The following is a 27,812-nucleotide window of genomic DNA, read 5'->3' as shown; positions in this document are numbered from 1 at the left end:
TCAGTCCCTGATCCTCACAATGCTTAGTCTGTGCAAAAAAATTCACAGGCATTTTCACAAGTATCACCCCTATTCCTGTACTGTTTCTTCCAGCTTCTGCTCTGAAGGGTAAGGCTGGCATTTGGAAAAAATCCAAACTCTCTTTTTCTTCATGCACACTGTGAAGGAAGTGATTCATTATAACATCTGTATTATACTGGAGCTTGGAGGTCTTCTCCAGGTCTCTTTTGTGCACTCCATTGCAAAACACTTAAGGAGCCCTGCTTCCCCCAAAGAACTCACAAGACAAAATTATATGGAGATCCAGCAGGTAAATCAATTGGATCTGGGACAAAAATATGAACTGAGACACCAGGAAACACTTGTGAAGCACTGCTCAAGAAAGCAGAGACCCAGACCTTACATGGAGTCTTTGCTCCCTGCTAGCATCAGGACTGCCCTCAATAACTCAAGGTTCCAAGGATTTAGCACTAAAACACCATCAAGGACCCAGGCTTTGACAAATAAATCTCCAAAATGGCCCCCTCGTCAAGGACAACGCTTCCTCAGTTATTCTGGTTCTAGTATTTCAGCTGCATCTGCCTTGTGCCCTGCTGCCAAAATCTGAAGAGGACATGCTCTCAGAAGTGTCCTTTATTTTGGTTTTGTCATGTTACCCTTTTCTCCTTTTTTCTTCCTTGTCCTGTCCAGGTGATCCTTCAGCATGATGCGCACTTGCCGCTCGTTCTGCATGTCTCGGATGAAGGAATGCTTCAGCAGGGTCTCCGTGGACGGACGATGCAAATAATGCTTTACAAGGCAGCTTTCAACAAAATTTAGGAACTTCTTTGACCTAAAAAAGACACAACAGTGAAGACAGACCAATAATCCTTCTCAGCTTGTGTACCAAGCACTACCCCTGAGTGGTGGAAAGCACTAACTTTGCAAGGTTTCCTTCTACACTGGAACTGAGAGAGACAATTTGAGTTCTGCCACCAGTGCGACTCCTGCAACCAGCACAGTGCTGAAGGTGAACTTCACCTCACCACCCTCTCAGAGGAGTTGTTACCTTGAATTTACATCCTGATCAACAAAAACACTATCTGGCCAACACAAGCCTTTCAAAAATGCTCTTGACCTTTTGATAAGGTGAAGATTTTCTTTATACACTTCATTTAAAACAAAAAGTAATTCCCTGTAGGGCAGGTGACTGCCATTAGCCCCACAATGTCCAAGCAATCTTCTGATAAAGCCCTGACCCCACGCAGCACACCTAATCCCTCCCTGCTTATCCTGCAATTTCAGCCACAGACACCAAAATGAAACAACTATTTAGGCAGAGTTCAAAAGAAAGGTGTTGCTTCCAGAGGTAAACAATATCTTCCCTCTGGCTCAATCCAGCTCTTAGAAATAGCATAGGTATCACCTCTTGGACAACTACATGATTTAACAAAATCATTGTCTCTGGACAAGAGAGCTAAAAGCCTTCCTAAGCCCACTGCAGCAAAACCACAGGATTTTTACATATCTCTTTACCATTTTCTGGATTTCAACTTTGGGGGCGGGTTCCTTGGGATGAGGAAGAGGGCTCTCATGGGATGCATGTCACACAGGGCTGCAAAGGAAACCACAAATTATGGAAGGATGCACGTACACCTTGTGACCTCACTTCCCACTTCCAAACACCTCCACTTCCAACATCACAGTATCTGCCCCAGAACCCAACCAGGAGCCAACCAAATTCACACTACAGCCAAGAAACAAGTCTCTGAGTATAGAGAGATTTCCAGCTAAAAGAGATTCAAAAGAAAGGCTGCAAGGCAAGAAAAAGTACAACTTTCTTCATATTTTATATATATATATAGCCTCAGAAGGACATAAAAAAGTTCACCTTTTCCATACACAAAAGCGTGTTTGCACATAAGCAGAAGCTAAAGCTGAGATTGAAACATTTATCTAGTTATTATGTATGGCTTCTGGTTCAAGATAAGTGATAAACTCCATTTTAACCAAACTCTTCGCCACGCATGTTCATGGCATATGAGAAAATCCAGGATGAAGAAAAGCTGATACAGAGCTCATAACCTGCACCGTGGCACAGAGCAGAATGACTGAGCACACATTTTATCCATCCTATGCTCTGGGAAGGGGAGCACCATTATCAGGCAATCTGCCACAGATTCCACTCCTGCATTCAGAAGCTACCTTCTCTCCAGCCCACTGTACTTCTCTTTTGGGCTACGATTGTGGAAAGTTGAAGCTACGAGGAACTCAGCAGAAAGCAAATATCATATCTCACCTATCCCAGGCACTTTGTATGGGATTTTGAGAGTGTTCTATCTGGCACGGAAATGCTGAGGGTAAAAGGTCCTTCTTCACCAAACAGAGCTACTGAAGGACAACTGACAGGAACTACACAGAGGCTGATTTCTTACAGTATTTAGGTGTTTGGGAGTGATGCTCTTAACAGAAATGGATTAAAGTATTATATGAATCTTCATATAGAAGACTATGCTCTGGTGGTACTCTTCCCTACCTTCTATTAATTTCTCAGTCTGCCTCCCCCTGCCAGTTTCTCACATTTGGTTCTGGCTTTGACTTTCTCCTTGCTATGTTCAATAGGACATGATACAGAGGAAATTAGGGGCAGAAGTCTGGATTCTAGCTCTGGGTCCCAGACACTGTTGTACTACAGTAAACAAAACACAAGGCAACAGAATATAATCCACAACACTTCCCTACGGAAAACATCAAATAATGAGGAACTGGCATGCAACATTATGAAGTCTCTCCCAGAAAAACTCCCCATGGACTCATGTCTCAGGACTAAGCTTTAGTTAGGCTAAAGCACAGGGTCTGAAAGTGCTCCTGACTCCAGCTGGCTCCTGCTAAAAACCAAGTCCAATGGGAGAACAGCCAAGTGGGTTGTTTAAAAACAGCCTACGTGCTCTCAGGCTCAGGCCAGAGCATGATGGATTTCATCTCCCATGCTCTCAGCAGTGACTGGATACCCCACATATCCCATCTGTTCCACAGGGGCTGGGGCAAAGCCACCAGTCCTCCATGCAAACAAAAATGCACGAGGACTTTGCACCCACAGATCTCTGCCTGACCTGCAAGAGGCTCTCTGCGGGAGCGAGGGGATAGCAGGCTGTAAAACTGTGGCAATCTGCTGTCAGACTGAGAGTGTGGTCACAGATCAAAGCCATTACATGTGAGTAAATACCACATTAGTCCCGAAAGCTCTGAGAATCAAGTCAGTCAGTTTCAGAGCAAAAATAAAACCTTCAGGTCTACCTTCTTCCACTGCCATCATTTTTTTTCAGTGACCTAAACCCAAAGCCACTCCAGCCAATAACTTCTGCTAACTTATCAATCACGTCTGCTGAGTTGTATCCACAGGCAGCAGTCAACAAACTGATGCTAACAAGAGCTTTAAGAAAAAAAGTTTTGTTTTCCCAGGAGATGAAGGCAAGGAATCAAAACACAGACTGAAAGAGTCTAAAAGGAAGAACACAACTGAGTACAAATGAGAAAAAGAGTGTTTTTAAAGGTACAGACAGAACCAGAATTCTGTGCATCAGTATATTAGCCAAGCATGAGTTATTTTAACACAGAATACCCCCACCTTTATACCAAATAACTTACGGGGTGCTCCTTCAGCCATTTCAATAGCAGTGATTCCCAGAGACCACAGGTCACTCTGCAGGAAAAGAAACAACGCACATTGCAGCTTGCAGTATTCAAAAGCCTGTTTGTTTCATCCTTGGTTTTGAGTTAGTATCTTTTTTTACAGTTTCCCTAGATCTCTCCTGGATCATGCTGTTTTACTTGGAGTGAGGAATATTCTGCTCCCTCCCACTCCCCACTGAGCTTTTAGGAAACGTGCTAATAGCCAGAAGCTTCTCATTTCCCATGCAACTCTGAACAGCTGATCCATCATTTAAGCAGCAAGCCCCAAAATGCAGACCTTCCACATTCAAAAAACAAGAGCCAGACAGAACATAGTGGCACTTTTTAAATATATGTCTTAAATCTGTTTCCATGAGGCAGCAAGACAGAGCAGTGCCTCACACTTCTCCTTCTGGCCAACAATAATTCTTGGTGTTAATGCTTATTTCAGAGCAGTCATTGCTGAGCTTCTACACTGATGGAACATGAATTATAGTTAGGCCTTGGGGTCTGACTTTTTCTGTACAAAGTCTCTAGTCACATATTTTTGGGCACATGAGAGAAGAGTACAGTCAGATTTATGCCACAGTGTATGTTCAGCTCAGTTATCAGAGTGGAGTTATCTTTATCCGCTGATCTGGATACCAAGGGCCAGGTTTGGATCATGGAAGGTAAATTGCAACCCCCATCAGCGGCTGTAAAAACTTCACATGTTTCCACTTGATTAATCATGTGCACTATTGCACTATTTTTTGCATCTAAATGTAGCCAAATGAGAGGCACGTGGCCAAACCAACATGCAGAGCTTCTCTAAAACTTATCTTTTAAAAAACAATGTCAGAAAACCTTCAAATATTAGAAGGAATAAACTGTTACATGAATAGCCGCTCATACCCAGCCCCACACTCTAAATCTAATTTTATCAACAGAGTCCTCTCAGTCCAGCTGCTCTGAACTCTTTCATACAAGCTGCAAGCCAATTCACATCACAGTTTGTGGAGGGATTCAGCAACAAAACTTGGGGGAATTTCATCGGTCCACGATCCTGACTTGTTATTAAGTAAATGACTGAAAATTAAGAGTCTTCAAGTGGCAGCACTGGAGGTTTTGAGGACAGCGAGAAAAACATCCAGGCTACAAGGAATTTTGGTTTGGAGTTACAAAGCTTGAGAGGCTCCAGATGGGTGCAAGGGTGTATGACAGCAGTGTTTGCAAAGCTCAGTGTGTATACAAACATATTTATGTGGATATATTTGTACTTGCTTTGTCTGGTTCAGTTCGCTTGGGTTGGTTTTTTTTTTGAAGAGCAAGAAGTTACAGAGTAGCTTCCTGCTACTTAGCCCATCCTGTCAGGTGTAAGTCTCTGTGGGAAAGACCAGCTCTGTTCCACCTTCTGACTCACAGCACTGTTTGCAGAAGTGCTTCCAAAACCCTCTGCTGACCCGTTTTAAACTAATATCTGCAGTATCTATTTGGAAGCAGACAAACCAGGATTATTACTGTAGGCAAAGAAAGCTCAAGAATTAGGGGTGGACATTCTTTATAATTATACCTTCTGGTATGCAGACATTTGGAGAAGAAAATCAAATGGGGTCAGGGAATGAAGACAAGAGATTAACTTTTTGATGTTTCAGTAGAAGATTGGCATGGTATTGAAAAAATAAATATTGTTTAGTCATGACTGACACACACAACATGACCTCATTGGGCCAGTGCAGCAGAGAAGGTCTCAGCAAGGGAGAATCACAGCCTCTGAGTCATTAAAATACAGAAGCAATAGCAGGTTCTTCTCATAAATATTTCTGAAGCCACAACTGGAAGGAGAGGTGCAATGGAGAAAGCACCTGAACTAACAGAGTGACTGTAGGGTCACCGAGAAGACACCTGCTCAGAAAGCCATCCCTGGAAAACATTCTGCATGGCAAGGACAAGAGGCAAAGCCCACAAACTGAAACACGGGAAATTCTGTGCCTTCTCACCCCAGCCACCCTGCCACTGACCAGAAATCATTCTGGGATGGGAAACCACTTGCAGACACATGCTCATGAATGAGCAAAGGGATACTAATTACTGCCAATTAACTCAGGATTCACAGCTGAGTACGGAGCAAAACCACAGTGCAGAGCTTGCCATATTAATATTACACTACTTCAGGTATTCTCTGGAACTCCTCTCTTCCTTTCATTTCAATCCAGACCTGCAACTTTATTAGTACTTTTTTATTGCAGAGAAGTTTGTGAAAGTGTATTTCATGTATTAAAAATTCAGAAAAAAATACTCACAGTGAAACTTCACTCTTGAAAAGAGCTTCCACCCACATATTACAAATACTTCTGCTTGTACAGTTCTAGTATTACTGTGGTTTAAAAGGCAGGAAGTTTGAACTTTTCAAATGAGCAGGATTTCAGCGATAACCCACATGTTTTCTCACCTTATGAAGTGTTTAACACTTACTCTGTAATCATACGTAGAATCTGGGTTCTCCTCACAAGCAATGACCTCGGGTGCCATCCAATACGGGGTGCCAATAAATGTGTTTCTCCTCCCAATAGTCCTGTCCAGCTGAGCACTTACACCAAAATCCACTGAAAAGCCAAGAAGAGATAAAGAAATCAGCAGAAAGTTGTATCCACATGGCATGTGCTTGGTCACTTTTACACTGTTTACAACACCAAACCTTTGGGCTACAATACATACGAAATCTGACCTCCTCCAGTACGTCTTATCCAATAATTGAAATTGAACTGCCTCTTTTTTTCAATTCTTTTTGACAGAAGAATTAAATAAACATGCTAAATCTGCCTGGTGGGTTACAGCAAGAGGAATTGCTCTACAAGACATTATGGAATAATTGTTGCTTAATTTAAATGCTACATTGAGTAGGACTCAAAGTCTTCAACTAAACCAAAAGAAAAAATAGTATCTACACACAAGGAAAACTTGGATGTGTCTGATATAGACACTTGTGAAAGCTGGAAAGCACTACCATATTTTATTCTCACCTTAGATCGTTATAATGAGAGAATTGTGTGGTTCTCTTTGTGCTGGAAAGGGTGATACTTTCAGAAGGACTGTACAGCAAAATGTTTTTTGTTCAAATATGAAAAGGGTCCATACAACCAATAATTATGTGATTGCGTTTCTGTTTGAACAAAACCCCAAGATATACAAACTGGATCCACTGGGATAGCACTGGAGTGATATTCACAGAGGCGACAAATGAAGGGGGAAGAGAAGGACTGAAAGGAGACAGCCCTGTAGTTACCAACAAAGAGCAAATTTTCTCATTGATGTTGCCTCCTTGAAGATTATCTGCAAACCAAAAACATTTGTAGTGCTATAATTTCATGCGCCTGCTTAGCAAACCTTCTCCAAGAAGGTGGACCTGACCTTTGGGATCATTCTGCGCTCTGTGCTCCTGGTGGAAGTGAACACTCTCACACTGAGGTGGAATAGAATTGAATTGAGAACCTCTTGGCTCTCTTGGCTTAAGACACATGAACTAAATCTTCTGGAAACAACATTTTTTTCTTCTTTTTCTAAAATTACTATACTTAGTAAATCCGTTTCATCTTTACCCAGAGTTAGAAAGGTTTAACTGTTTTGTCAACCATGTGAAGAATGGTGGGAGCAGTAACTATACAAGACTATAAAAACACACAACAACCTCATCTTACCTGTTTTAAGAGGGGACAGTTAACAATTAGTACATATGAATTAGGGACTACAAGCAAAATCCTGCCTTCATTTAATTTGACAGAAAACTCCCTTTGACTTCAGTGAACCTAGGCTCTTGCCACAAGGTTAAACCATAATGAGATTTAAAGTACTTTTTTTTTACTTGCTCCAACCAAACATCCTACCTCACATCCACAAGCCATGTTTATTATTTGTTGTTTTCCAACTCTACAGTGCATTTTTTCAGTTAAAGAGAGGGACTGTGAAGATCATCACAAGTAAGAAGTGCTTCCCTTGAGATTTCTCCTTTAAAAAACATCCCTGTGATGTCTTTCCAAAACATGAAAGACATGCCCTCCTCAAGAGAGATACATACTTGAGTTTAGTTTTAGGAAGTCAGAAGTTGTCAACACTGACATGTCACAGTAATAAATGGAAATGAGTAAACCCTCCAATTTTCATGAGAGATAACTTATTCAGTGGTAGCCCTTACACACGAGTAATTCCACCTACTGTCAGATTTATGCAAACCTCTAAGACCACTTCCTTTAGAGAAATGGATTAGCAAAATTTGTTCCCCCAACTTTTTTACTCTGGAACTCTTTTGCATCCCAGGATCCTCAGTGAAGGCCTGATGGTGCTGTGACTTACTGGGCTGTTTCTGTATGTGACTGCCTGTATTGCCCTCAGGCTGTGAGGGACACTCTTGCAGAACACGTTTTCAACTCTTTCTACATTACAGACACCTTGTAAGCACAAGCGTTAATAATACTTGGCACACATGCTGCACTTAGGTTACTGAAAGTTCTTTCTGAATCAAGACGGAAATCTTAAATTTTGACAAACAGGTTTCTAACACACATTTAAGGAAACTTACCCAATTTTACTTCTGCATTTTCTGTGAGAAGAACATTCTGTCCTTTAATATCACGATGGATGACATGGTGAGCATGAAGATGTGCCAGTCCCTAAAAGAAATCCAGATTTGCCTTATTCTTTTTTTCCTAACCTTACCCTGAGTACAGCGTTGTTGCCTTTTTAGAGTTTCAACCTTTTCAGTCTTTATTCACAAGGAAAGTCCTTTAGACGTTACTAGCAACATTTTCAAGAAGGAGAGAGGACAGCAACCATAAGTTTGTCTTCTTCACCACAGGCCTGACAGTGGTGGAGCATTTCTAGAGTCAAGTGTGAAGGAACAAGGTAGCAATATTTTAAACTTCTGTCTCAGGATCAAGGGATACTCCTTACACTCTATACTAAAAGCAAACAAAAGAGAAAAAGAGCAAAGCAGAATGCTCGGTACAAGGACCAGAGACAGCAGCTGGCTGGCTGTAGTGGTCTAAATTTTGCATTCAACAACACGAGAAATTCAGTGGTAAATGGACTAGAGAAAGTTAAAAATGCCATGTCAGACCTCTTTTTGAATAAAGCAAATATTGTTTTCAATCAGCCAATATTTGCTGTCTTCCTCCTGCATTTCAAAATTCCCCATGGCTGAAATAGCACAGACATAAAGGAACACACTGAAACAATCCATTATAGTAATCCAGGGATGGTTTACTCACAACACTTAGCCTCTCTAACATTAATGGCTTCAAACAGAGTTTCCACCCAGCTTGTAAATTTTCCAGAAGGAAACATTGTCAATCCATGTGCAACTGGGCCATTTTGTCTTGAAACAAGCATGATTAAATCCAATCCCTTGCTTTTACCAACATGCTGTTACAGTTGTCAGCTGCATGAGCATAAACCAAATGTTTTAACACCAATTGCTTTAAGAAGAGACATTACAGCCACACCAGTGAGGAACAATGTGACCACACCATTAAGGTTTTTGGTGGGTTTTTTTTTTGCAGAAGAACTCCCCACACTTTCCAGATATAATGATCATAATCCACAGAAGAGTGCCAAATTCCTGTAAGATGGCAAATATTCTCTGCTGAGCACATTTCTCAACTCCCATGCCCCAGAAACAAAGCTCTACCCCTATCCAAGCATTACTTCAGCAAGCCATCTAAATTCCAACTCCCAGAATACACATTTACCTAACCATTATTTAGAAAAGATGTAAAACTCTATTAAAGGGAAGACAGATCAGTCACTCTGTAATGGGTTTTGAATTTAGAATGACTGGCTCCAACATCATATTTTTTTCCAGGCTGCTTCACTAGATTACACTTGGGAATTGTTTTATCCTCTGTACTTTCCAGGGGAAGAATTAAAAAAGGAAAAGAAAAAAAAAAAGGGGGGGGGGGGGGGGGAGGGGGGGGAAGGGGAGAGGGGGGAAAGCAGCCCTAAGCCTGCATAAAATGAAATATAACCCCAAGATCTGTCTTGGGGAATACTGTCTCAGGAGAGCCACCTTTAAGACTTTGGAATGCTGTTTAGTCAACACTGCTTCTAATAGTGTGGAAAAGAGACCCCTGAGTGTGTGCAGGTAAAGGAATTATGTACAGAAAGATTTTACAAGCATGAACAGCTGAAGCACTGAACAGAAACATCTCCTGATGTAGAGGGCAGCCATACTGAAAACAGGAAATTTATTTACTTTTCTAGGTGCCCAGTGTCTGTAATTTCAGAAGATGGCTATTTGCCATAGGAAAAAGAACTTTTCTGTTCTTCATACAGAAAACGGGATTAACGACAACAATATGGGATGTCAAGCAGCCATCATGCCGGCTCCCAGGGCTCTTCTGAACTCAAGAACCATAGCCCATGAGCCCCATGGATCACAACCTTTAAACAATAATGCTCATTAGTGACCTATTTTAGCAACCAAAGGCTTGGAAAGGCCTTTTGGCTGCAAATGAGCAGCGAAGCTCTGCTTGGCAGGACTCACCCTGAGAACCTCTCTGCAGATGTAAGCAATCCAGTCTTCCTTGAAACAGTTCCCTTTTGTCTTCTTTACCAAGTCAGTGACAGAGCCTGCACCGCAGTACTCCATCACCAGCTGCAGGGAGACAAACACACAGAGGGCACCTTTACCACAGTTCTGCCAGGGGGCCAGCAGAGAGAACACCTGCAAACACCCACTTCCACCACAACCCAGGCATGGCAAACTACACACGGCCTTCTCGCATGCCAAGTGACTCAAAATCTCATTTCCCGAATTGCATGCACTGATAAATAAATAAAAAAAACCCTCAATAGTTCTTTCCTCCTATTGCAGGTTTTAGACAGTTTTTCTCTTTTAGTATACACAAAATTGGAAAAACAAGAGGTAACAGCACTGGAAAACATGGGAACTTTTAAAAAAATTTGAAATTCCTCATTTTGCTGCAGAGCTTCAAAAATCTTGCAGCCAAAATTTGGAGGATTCATTATTCTTTACTTTATTGCCAATTCCTCTGCTTCCTTTTTTTATTTTCCAAAGGAGAGGAAAGCAATAGGAACGAGAGAAGGCAAAAAGGACAAGACCATTCACTTCAGTTAAAAAAAAAAAAAAAAAAAAGGGAGAAGAACTTAATTTGAAAAAAAAAGGTTCAAGCAACAAATCAGAATGACAGCACAAGTCACAAGAATCATAACGTACTTTATGCCCATCCTCAAAGGAAATCATAGAGATGGAAGATGTCTAGGGAGGAGTAATTTTTCTCTTTTAGATGATATTCTTCAGAACAATTACTTCCGAGCTTCACTGAGATGGAGTCCAAGCCAAGCATGCTGGAGCTCTAAAGAAGAAGCTGTAAATCTGATGAGCAGAAATGACACTAATCACTTACCCAGAGCTGATCATCTTGGCCTGCAGGACTTTTCTTTACAAAAGCCCCGTAATATGTAGCAATATTCCGGTGATGGGAGTACTTTTTCAGCATATTTATCTCCAGCTTGATTTCCTCCTCCTCATTCTGTAACAAAAGAGAGCAGGAGGTTCCTTAGGTGACCAGCAATCACCGAGCCCCAGGGCTACAAAGAAAACTCTCTCTTTGGAGGCCTCAACATCCACCTGGAAGCACCATGAGCAACCTGGTCTGATCCCATGGCTGACCCTGCTGTGAGCAGGAGGTTGGGACCAGAGTTACCCTGGAATTATGAGACTGCAGTTGATGGAGGGCTCTTAAATTGATAACTAAATCATCCTGATCCATGGGTCTAAACCAACGGATTATGCTAGGGCTTGACCAAAAGAATCAAAAAAGTCGCCACATGGGCATAAAAATTGCCTACTGTCTCCTCAGGGAGCTTAGACAGGACCTATTGCCTCCCCCATTTATGGTTTCTGCATGCAGAAATTTAGTTTAATTTAGTCTCAGAGAAACTACCCAGATTCGAACAAAAATGAAATTATTCCTAACACTCCATTACTTAAATACTTGGCAAAGCACTGAGTGCACACATCAGACAATTTGTCTTCCCAGCCTTGTGGAGGGTCCTGCTGGGAGGAAACCAAAGCCAAGGAGGACAAAATTAAACTCCAGCATAAGCCAGGGTTAGGATCTGTCCCTTCCTTACAGCTGTGAGGTCCTATCTAGACTGTGGGCTTTCTCCCCCTCCTAAAATCAATCCATCCATGAAGCCCCTGGCATGCTGGGGGCTAACACACCCCTGGACATCACCTTCCAGGCACTAGCTGCCTGTTTTCCCTTGTCTTTGTTTCAATCTCACCAGGGCAGATGTTCTCTTCTGCTCATACAACACTGTGCAAAATAAGACAAATAGTGGAAACACAAGTTTCAATAATTATGTTAGAAGGAGATGCCCTTTTTCAGAGAGAACTGCCTGATTTGGAAAGGCCCCCACAGAGCTGGTTTGCTACGGTGCACAACACGCAGTGAAACACACCGAGGTTTTGCCATCTCACTCACTTTAATGGGAAAGGAGTGGTGCTGCAAGGTACCCTTGCATCAGTTAAAAGGAGTACGACAAACTTGAAAATTAATTTACTTTGTTGCAAAACATCCCAGTCAGCACTTACTAGCTGAAGGGAAAAAAAAAAAAAAAAGAAGAGAGAGCAAGAACAGCTCAGCCCCAAAGGACTTCTTTTTGTGCTTTTCCTCTATTTTCCAGCAGTTTTGTCATTGAAGCATTTCCTTTAACCACCACAATGGATTGCTTACAAAGCCAGACACATTGACCTTTCTACCTGGAGCAACACATTAAAGCCTGACAGGCTAAAGCCAAATTCCCTCAAGAATATGCCTATGATATGTCCTATTAAACTTGAATACACAAAAATCATTCCCAACAGAAGGGATCAGGAAGTTTTCCCCAGTAACATCAACACCCAGGAGGCACATTACCAGACCAAAGCCTAACTGTATTTAAGCCTTTGGAGATGTAAAATGAGTTGAAGCTAAATGAGCTATTGCAGGTTTCTTAACAGTCTTTGTTGAACACAGTCTCCCAAGTTACACACATTATACTAAACAGCTCATTTTTCTTTTGTTTGCAGTTAGGGAGACAGGAGGACCCGTCATCTTTGGCTTGCTACAGCCCTGGATGTTGTATGACTGAATTTGTGAGGCTCAAGAGTAGCCCAGGGCAGCACGTGGAGTGTCCAGGAGAAACGGGAGCTGACTCCAGACTGCATGCAGGAAATCCTCCAGTGGAAGGATTCTTTGCACACAGACAGAGCACAATCAAAGGAAGGTGAGAGCTTGTGCCGACAGATACAAGGCTCTACTCCCTTTGGAACTCCATACACTGCACACGAAAGGGTGGACACAAGCAGAGGAGAAGACAGAGAATAAGGACATGGGAACTGTCATCCTGGACCTGACCACAAGGGTTCTGTCATCCACACAAGCTTCTGGATCTTTAGGGAAGAAGGGCAGAAAGAGGAACAAACAGGGAGAACTCCTTTCTTCCTCTGCTGTCCCTCCGGCACTCTGCCCACTTCTTCTGCAAACATGTGGAGGGGCAACACTCATCTTTGGTAAAGGCCTTCTCCAGGTTACTTAAAATATTTACAGATGTGAAGGGTTTGGGGTTTTTAATTCTGCCTTACCTACAAGAAATTTGCCCTGGTGGAGCCCTTGTTGTGCATCCAGCACCAGCCTGTAGCATTCACAAAGTTCTCCTCTGGGAGCTGGAAGATCCCAACCACTTCCTTACAGCTGCTGCCTCTTTTTCAACTCTTCTTCCTTTACCCAATTAATTTTCTGGATGTTGGAACCATGCTGGCAAAGCTCTTATCCGAGTGCTTTCTATTCCTCCGCCTCCATGTTTTTTAAACAAAAACAAGCACATGGCTCTCCATGAGCACAAGCGGGATACTCCACAGGCCTCTCCACACCTGCTGCCAAGAACAAGAGGAGCTGCGCATGGATAACGCTCCTTTCCTAGAACCAGCGAGATGCAATTCCTGCCTTCTCTTGTGTCTATTTTACCCTGAAGGTAACCTGATCTCTCCCTGCACCTGTTTCTCCTTCCCTTGCCCATCCTGGCCTACAGGGCCCGAGTGACACTGCCCAGTATGGCTGAGTGCCCTGGGGAGACGCTACTTGGAGCAGACAGCGGGCTGAGCTTCAGGTGCCAGTCAGTCTGCAAGGCAAAGGGCTACACAGGACAGCAGCTGGGCATTTCACAAACAAATGCACTCTGGCTTCCCAGTGCCGCGGTAAATTTTGGGAAAAAACCCTCTCTGCCATGGAAAAACCAAGGCAGAAGGGTAAACGTGAGTGATTGTGCCTCATGGGCCATGTCATGAGGCCTGCCCAGGAACTGAACCCAGACTTGCTAAGCCTCAGTGCTGCGTGCGTCCTTCAAGCACGGTGACTGGGGACAAAAACACCCTCAGCTTCTCGGTGCATGCCCACACTCAGAATTTCCACTTTCTACCACCCCTCCTGCCAGCATTACCACCAGCCCCATTTCTCAGGGGTCTACAAACCTGCTCATAAATAATGCTGCTCAAGGAAAGGAAACAGGCTCACAGATGTGCAGGTGCAGAAAGATGTTTGCTTTCACAAACCAACGCGTTCCTGGGCACAGATGGCTGCGTGCACAGAGATGACAGGCTCATGATCAAAGGCTGTTTTTGAGGATGTGGGCCTATCTGCAATGGCATTAGAACTAGAAAACACATGCCCCTGACCACAAATGGAAACAAGATCATCAGCTGATTAAGTACTGCACCAAAAGACCCCTTAGTACTGGGGCAGGTCTAACAACAAGTTTCACATTTAAATGTTATTTTGCTCTCTAGAAAGAATGAAAGCAAAGACAGATGGAGAATGATGTGCTGGAAAAGAGCTCTTTGATCACCTGCATCGACAGCTGAAGAGACAAGCGACAAGAATCCAGTCCCTCTGCAAGCACACTGCTTGTCTGGCTCTGTCAAAAAACAGGAAGCAGAGCCTGCATGGAGCGGCACAGGAGCTCACGTTGCCATCAGCTCCCCTTTAACCATTTCAAAGGGCTCCCCCCACCCCCCCGTGCAACTCAATACAGCAGCACTTCCTGACAGATGTCCAGAGGATCCCACAATGACCACAGCATCCTGCTGCCGCTCTTAAGAAACCAGCCTGGGGCTACAGCTCACGACAGCAAAGGGCAGATTTGCTGAGCTCTCGGAGTGCCCCAGATCTGAACAATCACAGCTGGAGCTGGTTAGGCAAGTTCTGATGAAATGACTTCTTACTGGAAAAAGAAAGCCTGTAGATTTGGTGAACGAATCAGAATCTTGTGGTGAACAGAAGTGGCAGAAGTAGCAGAAGTGACTGCATCCAGACATGCCAGCCTGTGCCCTAGCAGCAGGAATACAGCCAACTCTTCATTAGGAAAGTGGAAATAAGAGCAGAAAGCCCTGCATTCACCCAAGGCCAAGGCCAGAAAGCAGGAACCTTTGAGTTGAGCTGGAACCCACAGCTGAGCTGAAATTGTTCAGGATTTAAGTGGGGGAAGAGCACCAGGGAAAACCCCTTTGCACTAACACGTTCCTCACCTTCCCATGAAGGGTCTCAATGTGAAAACAGCATGACCTGCTATCACTGCCCCTCAAACAACAGGACAGATGTCCCAGCATGATGTGACTCTGTCACCTGTGGCAAATCAGACCTGAACAGCTTTGTTTTCTTCTCAGAATCCTGCAAGTCTACTAAGGTGATTCCTGAAGCAGGAGCATATAGTTGTCCTCTCTTTAAATTTTGTTTGCAAGTAAGTAGGCATTACTGGATGCTACAGTTCGTTGCTTGCATACAAAGGAAACTATGTTATGTACAGCACAGGGGTTCTTGCTTTCCGAGACTCCCTTTCTGCAGCCTTTTCTACAATTGTTTCATCAAGGAGGGGATTGTCACTGGTGTTAACATGACAACCCACAAGTTACACCTTTAACCAGTCCTCACACACTGTTGACTGACCCAGCAAAACAGGAAAGGGGATCTGGATAACTTCCGAGCCTGTGGCAGGATCCTCCTCTGTCAAGGCAGGGAGGTGCTCTCATCTCAGGAATCTGACTGTCGTGCAATCTGTATTTGGTCTCCCTTCCAAAGTCCAGCAGCCTCATGTTTGGTGACTGCCCTTTTTTAAAGCCAAAGCACCTGATGATATATGTACCTACAGACCTAAAAGCAGAAATCCCACCGATCTAAAGTAGCTCTCATTTAAAAAAACCCCCATTCTCCTCAGTATAAAAACTACAAGGCAGCTACACACACCTACTGTACAAACAGCAGCCATAGTAAAACAAGCCCTTGGATGTGCTTTGCACATTACAGTAGCATCCAAGTTCAGACCATTTGCTGCTCAGGGCTGGATTCCCACACCATCAAAAGAGAGAACTGTCCTGGACCTGTTCTATGTGGCAGGACCAACGCAGACACGAACTTGGTCTGCTGCCTTTCAAGACAATGAAAAGACACATGAAAATGCAGGCAAGGCTTGCTGGTGCTTGTCCAAACAACTTGTGTAGATGAACCACTGGCAGATCCGGCCCAAAGGATTCAGAGCATTTGGCTTGTTGGGGTTTTTTTTCAGATTTCAGATGAAACCCTTCCATTATATCGCAAGAGGAGCTGGATTTCTCCATATCCACAGTGCCAGAGTGACAGAACAGGGAGCTGGTCTTCAGTGAGTCTGAGTGCATCCTACCAAATCAGACTTCTAGGAAACTCAAGAGGAAGAAGCAAGGAGTCTCCCCAGCCTTCCTGGGGCTCAGGTTTATGTGGTCTCCAGGTGGTAAGCTGCTCCTCCACTGTAGGTGCTCTTAAAAGGAGAGGCAAGATCCTGTATTTAGCAACTTTCAACACCCTGTTCCAGCAATGACACCCATTTATAAATGTGAGTAGGGACAGTGCCAATTAAACTGTCTCCTTCCCTCATCTGTCAGATCACAAAAAAACCCCACTGCATTTGCATTTCTAACATGTTCTTGCTTGCTGGCTGTCAGGGCACTACTCTGAGGAACAGCTGGCACATGAGGGGATAGGATGGAATGAAACACAGCAGAGGCAGTGCAGGGGTACAGGAAATCTTTTGATTGCAATCTGAAAGCAGATAATCAACTAGAAATAAGCAGAAAGGGACCTCTTGTCTTTGGTATCACTGAACACCAAAATATATGGCAACGCACCCCCTTATCGCTTTGTCACCATTGGCCAGCCACACTTAAAAGATATTGTTGTGTTAACACCACTCAGTACTTTATGAAACACAGACCAGTGCTCAGGACCCATGATTTATACCAGTGTATCATCTTTCATGAGCTGTCCACCTTCTCATGATCTGATTATTTCTTTTTCCTTGCTGCTTAACAATGACCTTATTAATTTTGGTTTTGCACTCACCTCAGTAACATTCATCACTTTGATTGCTGCCAGCTGCCCAGTCTTAACATGGCGACCCTGTTAAAATAACAGACGACACTAAGTAAACATGTTGACAAACTATGAATACATCAACAAATTAGGTCTATAACAACTAGGTTTGACTAATTGCTTTCAATCATGTTCAAAGCAATGTTCTAGTTGATGTCCCTCCTCCTTGCAAGGGGGCTGGACTAGGTGACCTTTAAAAGATCCCTTCCAACCTGAGCTGTTCTATGATTCTATGTACCAAACAACCTTCCAGCAACACAAAACTACCAATGTGAAGTCTAGTGGTGTGTTATCAGAGCCACATCCTTACTGTGCTCTGAATTTAACGGAGTTACCTCTCCAGGGCTGAATTTCCCTTTAGCACAAAGGAAGCAGCAATGCTGGGAGACCTCTGCTCTCACAGCACAACATGGGGTCTCCATCTAACCTCTGTTCAACAGGTTATGCCAGCCCTTAAGCTTTCTCTTCTAGGAAATGTCAGCACAGTCTCAGAATGTCTGAACAAGAGCCACGTTCCTGTCCTGCCATCCAAGGCTGAGGCATGCCAGGGAAGCTGGAAGGCATTGGGCAGTTGGCTCTGTCACCACCTTCACCTCTGACATGTGACATGTCCTAGCATACCCCAGGGTAAAGACAAAACCCTGAGTTCAGTACATCAATCTGGCAACCTCTATGTGGCTGCCAAGAAACTAAAGCTCTATGCACGTTTTTGCCTTCCCCCCCCCCCCCCATTTTTTAATGGTTTTTACTTCAAAATGCTTAGTTTTTCTAATTCTTACTGCAGCTGAGTTAACTACATCTCAGCTACTACTCAGCTAGTATCTCAGCTAATTCCCCAAAAACATGCAGGAGCTTTGAATTTAAAAACGTCATCTGCGGCAGTGGGTAGGAACTAACCCAGGACTTTGACTGTGTGGGTCTCTACACATTCAGACAGTTCACTATGAAATGCCCACACCCCACAGTCACTTTTAAACACCAGACAACTGGTAACTTCAGGCTAGGTAATAACTTTGGTTTTGAAAACACAGCTAGGTAAAGGGAGCTAACAGGAAATAAAGCTATTAAAAGAGCAAACTTGCTGTGAGATCGACAAAATGTGATTCACAAGAACAGGCATCATGAACACAACTGTGAATCTTGCTGTCAGTTGCAGTTTCTTGCTTTGGTGAGGTCAAGTTGCTCAACAGATACCACAGATGAAGTCTTTCACCATGATAACTAGCACTTACCTCACACTGGAAGATAGTATCAAAATATTTGAATATACAGTGGGTTTGCTGTACATCCTAGCTCCTCACTTCCATCAGATGTTCAGAAACAGGTTTGAAGCTTTGAGACCGCAATTTTGTTCCTGAAATAGCAGTGCCTGCAAAGCTGTATATCAAAATACCTAACTGACACCAGTTAGGGAAGCCAGTGGCAATCAGGAAATCAAATATGAAATGCTGCAGTTTGCAGACAAAATGATTTGCAGGTGCAATTTACACCCGCAAAATTAAAAGCTGGGTTGATGTAATTTTAAAATCCAGGTTCTATCTGCACAAAAGTGCACACAATTGTTATTTCTAAGACTAAGCAATTTTGCATCAAAGAAAAATGATTCCCCATTCTCAGGCAATATGTCACAGTCATGTTTTCTTTTACAAAAAACTAAACCCTGCTGAGTTTTTTCTATATTTATAAGTGTACTCTTTCCATGGAAGCACTCCTGGGATTGCAAAGCATTTTCTCATGAAGTAGAATGATAGAATCTACATATCAGCACAGACCTCAGGAAGAAGACATATAGGGCACACTCTCCCGAGGTGACACAGGCCCCAATGGGTGAGTGTGGATGGGCAGTGACCAGCCCAAAGGATGCTGGTGTTGGCTCACCAACGCTGGTCAGCAAGCCTCCTCTGCACAGCCACAGCTCCTCTCTTGGAGCCATTGTCTGCAAATGTTCCCATTCCCATGGAATGTCTTGGCAATATGGGGAAGAGGCCATTCCCCAAAGCACAGCCACACTGTCTTCACCCCAGAGTTTGTCTGGAGACAAGCACGCTGGTAGCTCCATGTCTCCGGACACCACACCCCAGGTGACCAGCCCATGGAAAACAGGGGTCTCCCATGGACTGCTGTACATTCTGCAAAGGACCAAGACTGATTTTCTTAACTGTGAAAGCATGGAAACCTGCCTCTTTATTGAAAAAAATTATCAGTACTAATACTGCATCTGAATATTCATCAGAATTAGGAAGAGGGAAAGGCTTGGCATTCAGTTTTGAAGCATAACTCCCAGTCAAATTGTCCCTCTGTATAACAGATACTGGTTATTTTGCAGCCACAGTTATTTCCGCTGTATGTAAAACCTGCTGCTCTCACTTAGCACTATAAAAGTGAATACTAAACACCACCCCACTCCACCGCGCACCCCCCCCAAAAAAAAAAAAAAAGTTTGGAAAATCAGTAAAATCAGTATTTATGGGAAAGTAAACAGCAAGTCCTTTTGTTTTGTGGGCTGTGATTCACCTTTGCTCAAAAAATGTGTCCCTGTTAACTAAGATGCACAACTCAATCCTGCTCCTGCACTAAGGCACGGACTATGACTGTGCTGGCAGACCAAAAATCACAGATTTCTCAATACTGGTCTTTTAAACTGTTTGGTGTCAATTTTCCTTAACATCTCTAAAAGCAGTAAACATCCTGAACCCAGCCCTGGGCTTCTTGCTAAGAGACAGAAAGTAATGCCTTAGGAAGGAAAGATTTCAGTGCTGGTCCCTTATTCTTTTCATTTATCAATAAATCTCAGAGGTTAGCCAGAGTTCATGAGAACTCTCACATTGCTGCTTCTGCTGAAGCCACCAAGCTAAGCATGTGTGAATTGTTTTGAGAAAAGTGGTGTCTTGATTTTTGTTTAAAGGTTCTAGGAGCAAACTGGCTGTTTTAACTGTTTCCCAACCAAATGAGATCAAATTATTCACTTACTTCCAGTGACAAGACATGCTCAAGTTCATCCTTATTGATTTAATCTGAAATGGGAAGAAGGACAAGAGGCATTGCCCTCCCAGCCCTCTGTTCACTCAGCCACTGCCCATCCTCTCCAGATCACTGGAGTTCAGCCTGCTGTGATTCAAGACCCTGCACTGCACGTTTCCCCAGAAACTGGGCAGAGGGCTGGAATGGTCAATGGGCTGGTTTCCCTAATAAAACGTTTCAGCTTTCACCCAAATGCTCAGTATAAGAGCTCTGGAGAATGTAGTCAAAACATCCAACAGCCATCTGCAACACCCATATTCCTACTCAGGAGTATAACATCAAACTCTATCAACCTCATACACGAGCTTAGACATGAACAATTCTGAGGCTCAACGACTCTCTAAAATTGAAGTTCCACCCTTCATTTTGATGAGGTATCCAAGTTGGAAAAAATTCTCCGATTAGCTTTGAGTCCAGCTAAATTCCTGGTCTCCTCCAGAAAATATTTCCGCACAAAGTCTGCTGTAGTTGCCAGTTAGTCACTACAGTAACATTCAGCAAACCCGAAGCCAGCACACACATTTTTCAAATCTACAGACTGCTCATTGCAGCCAGATTTGCGGGAGATGCTTTACGCCAAAGATCTGGTTCTGATGAGCTCCAACCCTGCATTATCTCTGCAGGGAGAGATACACGGAATAGGGCAGATAGCTCAGGGTTATTTCTGTTGAATGTGCACTTATCTTTTCACCTCAGATAAAGGAACTGCTTATCTACGCCCTCTACTAAGGGTCAAGATATGTACTTCTCTATTTACATCAAACAAGAGTGTCAACATTAGCAGCCAGCTATTAGCTGATAAAGGGGCTTTACACAAATTAAGTATATCTACAAAATGATGCATTCAGTCACGTACAACACCTTTTCCTGTTAGGTTCCAATAACAATTTTGGACAGCCCATGGCTTGGGCCATGATTACAAGAAGAGACCCAAGGTCCCAATGAGATTACAAGGTGGCAAGTCATATGCAGAGAGCTTGGTTTGACAGCTTCCCTCCAAGATCCTGCACGTATCTCTCCTCCTGGGGGTGGGAAACAGCTCCCATCAGCTTCTCTCCCCACTCGGGATTCAACAGATTTGGAGCGGTCAATTGCAAGTCCAGACAGCAGAAGCCAGCTGTCCAGTTAAGTGCTGCACACGGTGCCAAGGCAGCCCACGGCCGTCCCACCACAGGCTTCCTTTTTGGCAGCAGAAACTCATAAATGTTCACGTGTTTCTGGGCCTGTCTGAGCTGTCCCCACGTAACCACAGCAGGAGAAAGTGCATGAGGAAGGCAGGGACTGCCTGCTGCAGGACACCAGTGCAGCACAGAGCTGGTGCATTTGACCACACAAGAAGTCCTTACTCTTGTCCACGTCATTGTCTACTTGTCTGCAGCCAGAAGCAACACCCTGCTTGTGCCTCCCTTAAAAAGCAGAGACACAGTCAGGCGCCTCTGTGCAGGGACACCTCCCAAAAAACCAGAAAACTCGGGACACTTCGCAGTTTGCACCTTTGTGCCCCCACAGAGGGCCATTTCATAACAAACACACTACTATCACAGCAGACACAATCAGCTCACAGCACTAGCATAGGGCATGGGACTCCTGGGTGACCCATCACAGCGCTGCTTGCCCGTGTTATCGCAAAAGCTGGTAGATACCACAATTTTAATTCTTGGGACCTTCTCTGGATGGTCAAGATTTGCACAGTAAAGCGAGATGTGGCTGTTGGAGGTGTGGGACTTCGGCAGTCAAGGTCTTTCTCAACCAGAAGCATTCCTCATGGGATAACAGATGCAGCTTGTGGCCACCCGCCCTTTGGGAGCGAGGTGAAGGCACAGCTGTGTCGCTGCAAGCTCCCACTGAAAGTGAACTCGAGCAAGCAGATTTCCTGTTCAAAATGCACTGATGAACTTTGAAGTTTGAGCCCGTCTTGGGTAAATCTGCGTGGCCCTGCAGCTGCTGGCAGCTTGCCAGCTCAGCCTGCTGGCCCCTGTGGGACCAGTCCACACCCTTTCGCCCTCTCCTCTCCACCCTTTCCATCCTGCTAATACAAGAAAAGCCTTTAAGAGATTATGCACAGAGTGAACAATGCTCTGCATAGGGATCCAGGAAACCCTATGTCCTATTCCACGTGACCTTAACAAAGTCACGATCCTTCTGTTTCCCTTTCCACCCGGACAGGACTTTTCTGCTCAGACCCAGCTCTTTAGAAGGGATGAGCAATGTTTGCTAACCCCAGCCCCAGAGCCAGTGGGAACACGAGCTCTGCCTGTTCACACTGCAGGCAGGCAGGAGCAGCCTCCCATGCAGCTGCAGCGTGCTCCCCAGTGGGTCAGCACGGCAGGGAGGAAAACCCCAAAAACAAAAAACCTGCAGATATGCTGCCCCTTATGCTGCAGCTTAGACACAGCCACTGTTCTACAGCAAAAGTCTGCTCATACAAGCATCCTGCTGTCCCTCAGGATGTAAAGAAGTGTAAAGTCTTTAGGATGTAAAGAAGTGGCCAAGACTTGCACACCTGGGGCTGTGTCACCTGAGAAGGCAGTTTTTAGGTGAGCTCCATCAGCAAGAGCAGTCCGTACATCTCAATTCAGCAACTGCGACCATGTGAGACAACGCACTGTAGTCGTGGTTGGAGCTCTTCAGCTAAAAATACAGCAGCAATGCAAAACTTGAAAGGACAGGAATATATTCCAAGAAGAAGTAATTTAGAGCTTATAGCTTGTTTTTGTAAGTTAATGGCCCAAGGCGAAGTTCAGAGTAAGTCGTGCACTGAATACTAGCACTGGATTTCAGGAACAATCCATTTCTTCATAGGCTATGACATCTAATCCACATCAACTCTGATAGTTTAAAAACCCCCAAAAACCCAAACACAAAAAAATGCATAAAACCCCCCCAAACCATAAATGTCTTGGACAGATGGGCACCAGTTTCACAAAATCTTTTTTTTTTCCTAACCCCCAAGAGCTCAGAACACTAGCCAGGTGGGAACATAGCTATTATTATGATTACAGCTTCATTCTTTTAATCACACAACTCAGGCTACAGAAGGCCTCCTCTGACTGACATTATAAAGTTTTGGTGGTACTTTTGTCACACCAGCTCTGGACGGCTGTTGTATTTCAGGGCTGTAAATCAAAGAATTGTATTCTCCTAGGGAATTTTTCTTCTTTGTCATACTGGGAGACACTGAGATTTTGGAAGCTGTTTCAGGTCACCTCTAGGGTAGCCTTGCCTCCATCTCCCAGCTGGAGCACACCTTTCTTTCCTTGTGACTCCTTTCATGCCAGCAAGTGCGGGATGCAGGGACTGCCATCAAACCACAACCCAGCTGCAGTGCTGGCCATGTGGATTTGCCCTTTCACCCCCACAGCTGCCAAAAAATTTCTAGACAGACCCAAGTCTCACCCTACACCACTTGGGCAGCATAGCCAAATACTGCATTTCCTCTTCCCCACGCTCCTTTACCAGATTCTGGATAGTTTTGCTGCCATTAACCGTACTAAAGAGAGGAAGAGTTCACAGCAGACTCAGTACCAGCTCCTGAGATCAACTCGAGGCAACACGAAGGTCCTTTGCTGCTCTCAGACAATACAAGACTAGAGAGCACCAGGCACAGTCCCTCACATTGGAACAGGACTGCCTGACAGACTCCAACTTAACCCTGCCTTCAGAGCCAACCCTAAATGTTTGCTGCCAGGGAAAGCAAAGCACATCACCTAAACACTAAAAAACATCACCCTTGCCAGTGGTGAACAACAGAAAGAGTAACACGCTGTATATAAGCAAGAGATGCTCTTCAAGGTTTATGTCATAATGGTCTTTTTTTTCTCCTATATGTTAAACCTCACTCTAGGATTAGCTGTGTTCTAAGAAGTCAGCTAAAACATATCACTTTAGGTATAGACCATACCAATAAGTCAAATGTTATTTCACATATCCCAGAACTTGGGTTGCAAAATACCAGGTGCTCAACCTAATCAGTAACCCTAAAATGCCAGCATGAAGATATATAAAGAATGAAAGCTGATTAATAACATTCAGTGCTCTCTAAGACAAAGGCTGCTACATTAATGAAGAAATATTAGGGATATATATGATTTATAAAGAGGTTTAAAATTATTTTAAAAACCCTATAATGTTACACTGCATTCCAAATTAAAAAATAAAATTTTGTAAAGTTTATCACATTTATGTAGTAAAAATGGATTGGCTATTCAGTGAAAAACAAATTCTTTTCCTCGCAAACACCACCACCCTATTTATGTGCAGAACATGTCATTTTATCCCTCCTATTGCTTTTCTCTCTCCCCTCATATCAGGAGTGGGAATGTATTTGCACTCACTCAAAGTGAAAATATTAGTTTTATGGATTTTTCCAAATGAAGTTTTAGATGTTTCAGGGGTAAGATGTTAAAAATGAAAACCAGGAATTTCTGGCCCCTACTTGTGTCACATGTTTAAAGGAACAAACAAAATTATCACTGTAAGTCATAACACCACTGAAGATAACTAAGTTGGCAGTGGTATAGGAGAACTTCCTATATTCTAAAATAGCAACACATTAGCCCAGAGAAGAGATTAGGAAATATAACCTCTACCAGTCACTTAAAATTCTGTCCACGTCCACATTGTCTAGAAGGGAGGGATGGATAAGGGTGATTTCAAAAGTACAAGATCAAATCACCTTGATCTCTGGAGGAAAACAACAGTTTTGCATCCCCACTGTAAATGACTGTATGACAACCCTCATGAACTGTAAATCCCAAGAGGCACAGAAGCAGTTTTTTTGTCCAGGTTTTTTTGGTGGGTTTTTTTTTTTATCCTTTCAGTTCCTATTTCCTCCCATTGTACGAGTGGAAACACAGATTGTTTGCTTTGCCTAATGTTTGTCTGCGTCTGACTGCAGACCAGTGGGAAAAGAAAATGAAACAAAGGAACAAACTCAAGCTCTTTCACAAAACATATTTGAATATCTACATTTTTTGCAATATCAGTATGTTCACTTGATCAGATTACCATTCTCATCCAAAACATGAACCACTCAAGGCTACTGCATACTTGTATGAGAAAGGACTGGGGACTGATCTTTTGGGATGCTGAAAACTGCTCCCAAATGGGTGATTCCCACTGTGACCAGTAAGACCAAGGAAAGCACCAAGCTCTTTTGAAAATACCATTCTAGCCATAACACAAAAAGATTTGTCCTCTACTTATTTGAAGTGGGTGGTGTCTGCAGAAGAACATCCCATATAATCTTCTGCAGCTCCATGCTCATTTAGGGGGAAGTACCCATTCCTGTGGCTTCTCCTTGCTCAGCTAACATGTAGACATGATTTAGATTAGCTTTAGATTTCCAACCGCTACTTCAAGCTTCTGAACAATGTGAACAATGTGCAAGACAGGGAGCAAGAAAGAGCAGGAGCGCTTCTCCTGGGGCAGGTAAAAGCAGGGTGGCCTGTGATGGGTGTCAGTGGGAGACTGAGAGCTGCAGCACACAGAGCACCTTGGAGGAACAAACTTCACCTGACACATTTGGGGCAAGACTGGCTGGGGGTCACAGGGTCACGGGAGGCAGAGCTGCTCCTGGTGAAGAAGACTACCAGTGACTTCCATTTGGTCCAGTTTCCATCTGGTGATACTTCAGTAGCATCTGAGGGCATGGCAAACACTGAAGCTTCAGCTTCCCTCTGCTCAAAAGTCATCCAGGTGCCTGAGTTTAGAGGGAACTGCAAGGCCCTTGAGTGGGAACTGCTGCCAACAAGGAAAGAAAAGCAACATTCTGGGGCCATCTGTGTCTCAAGTAACTCAAACAGCAGCACAATGAGTAGGAGGAGAGGTCTGAGAAGCAGGTTATGCAGTTAACCCATCTTCCTCACGCTCCATTTATTGGGACATAAAATCTGATTTCGTTGAGCCTAAATACCACTATTTGCACAAGTAACAGATTCAACAGCCTTGCTATTCAATCCTGGGCTTTGGCATTTGTCACATCCCTTCACACCTGTTGAAACACTCAGATTTCCAGCCTCAGACCCCCATCAGGGCTTGCTACCCCTGTCAGGGGCACAGAAGCTGTGCAGACACAGGCAGCTTTCCTCTTCCCATGGGAGTTCTGGCTTGGGGACACTGGGCTGGTGGGTTGTTCAGGACAGCACAGGGTAGTGAGGATGCAGGGCAGTGGGGATATGGGGTATTTGAAGTCCCAGGGCTCCTCTCATTGTGAACCAGAGGATTGGAACAGCCCTGGCACACAGCCAGTCCCACACAACACTTGGTGATTTACAACAGCAAAGGTCTGCTGCACCAGAAGTCTATTCATCCGGAAAAATAAACAATTTTGGAAAAGCCTCAGCCTTTGGAAGGCTCTCACTCTGCAGAACAGAGGTTGCTGAGAAGCTAAGTCTGGGGTGAGGTACAAATCCCTCCACCCCAGTGAATTTTTGCCGCCTGACTCACACGCATCCGTTTACAGAAATACAGGGCGCTAGAGAAAACCTGTTCGTAGCACATCTCTGCTGGAGAAGGTCACAAGCGGTTAAGTGTGTCCTGCCAGCCTCATCCTGCTGAAAGGAAGTCAGGGCTGGACTGTAGGAGGTCAGCTGATGGGTGGCCAGAATTCTGGAGCAAGAATCCCTCAAAGGAAGGGGTTTTTGGCTCACCATTGCTACAAAGCTACAAAGGTTAAGCTGCACACAGCAATTACAAACCTCATGTTAGGAGAGCTGTCGCTTAAAAGTAATGTAGCTTCACTAGCATTCTATCCCACATAAATACAACCTTGTGCGCACATTAAGCTCTTCGCACTCATACCGCTGAATTTTTAAAGATCCTTCAGCATTCTTGTGAGCAGCAACTGTAATGTGGTTGAATTTTCTCTTGTACATAATACAGAACTTGGACACGGCTCTGCACAGGTTAAAACTGTGTTGTTGGGGTTTTTTTCAAAAAAGGCTTTGAGGCAAGCAGGGTTCCAGCCTAAATGATGACAGAGCTACAACAACCTTAAGGGTGATTTACTTTTCCATTCCAGTTCTGCTGGTGCTTTTCTCACACAGACTGCAATACCATGCAAGTAAGCACCTCTGCGGATGTCTGTGTACAGCACATACAGTCTGGGACAGCCCAGTACTAACAGCTGGCAATAGAAAGGGCTTCTCTTACAGTATCAGAGCCTTGCCTTCAGTGTTTCTTGGTCAATACCCTTCCTATGACTCAGTTCACCTGAGGTAAATCCTGAAATCAAAAATTCTGCTGACTAATACCATCAAGTTCAGAAGACGTGACGTTTGCCTAGGGAAAGGCCATATTCTTTACACACACACCGAAGTCTTCACAGAGCATTTAACAGAGGGGGGGAAAAAAAAGAGTATCTAATCATGCCCTTTTGTTTGGCTCTATGCGGTGAATCCTTTCCAAAAATTAAAAGGGAGTTAATGAACACAATTAGCCCGTGAGAAAACACACAAGCCTCCAGATTTCTGAATGATTTCTGTAAGAGATGGGCTACATGGCACTGATCTCACAGCAGCAGTTAAATCCCGTTTCCTTCCAAAATCCTATTGGCCAGATGGTCCAGAAAACTCAAGGGAAAATCACTTAAATGTTTGGAAAGGCTTTCAGTGTTAAGTTAGTCTCCAAAATGAAACCAGACTACCCTTCTAATTAGTCTTACAAGTGAAGTATAGCCGGCTTTTCTAATGAATTTAAAACAGA

General features: G+C 43.8%; 1 protein-coding gene across 5 annotated transcripts in view; it reads right to left on the bottom strand.

The window, feature by feature from the left end:
* LOC120765113 (mitogen-activated protein kinase kinase kinase kinase 4-like) overlaps positions 1–27,812 on the bottom strand; it is a 93,706-nt gene that overhangs the window by 46,528 nt on the left and 19,366 nt on the right. For all 5 annotated transcript variants that reach the window (XM_040089449.2, XM_040089450.2, XM_040089451.2 and 2 more), the window contains exons 3-10: positions 17,058–17,114; positions 11,052–11,177; positions 10,169–10,279; positions 8,207–8,297; positions 6,106–6,236; positions 3,628–3,682; positions 1,516–1,594; positions 657–832 (exon numbers count right to left, since the gene is read on the bottom strand). In XM_040089449.2, coding sequence (XP_039945383.1) covers positions 657–832; positions 1,516–1,594; positions 3,628–3,682; positions 6,106–6,236; positions 8,207–8,297; positions 10,169–10,279; positions 11,052–11,177; positions 17,058–17,114 — 826 coding nt within the window. The remainder of the gene's footprint in view (positions 1–656; positions 833–1,515; positions 1,595–3,627; positions 3,683–6,105; positions 6,237–8,206; positions 8,298–10,168; positions 10,280–11,051; positions 11,178–17,057; positions 17,115–27,812) is intronic.

Source organism: Hirundo rustica, chromosome Z, assembly GCF_015227805.2.
Source record: "Hirundo rustica isolate bHirRus1 chromosome Z, bHirRus1.pri.v3, whole genome shotgun sequence".
NCBI classification, from domain to species: domain Eukaryota; kingdom Metazoa; phylum Chordata; class Aves; order Passeriformes; family Hirundinidae; genus Hirundo; species Hirundo rustica.
This window is presented reverse-complemented; position numbering and strand designations above follow the sequence as displayed.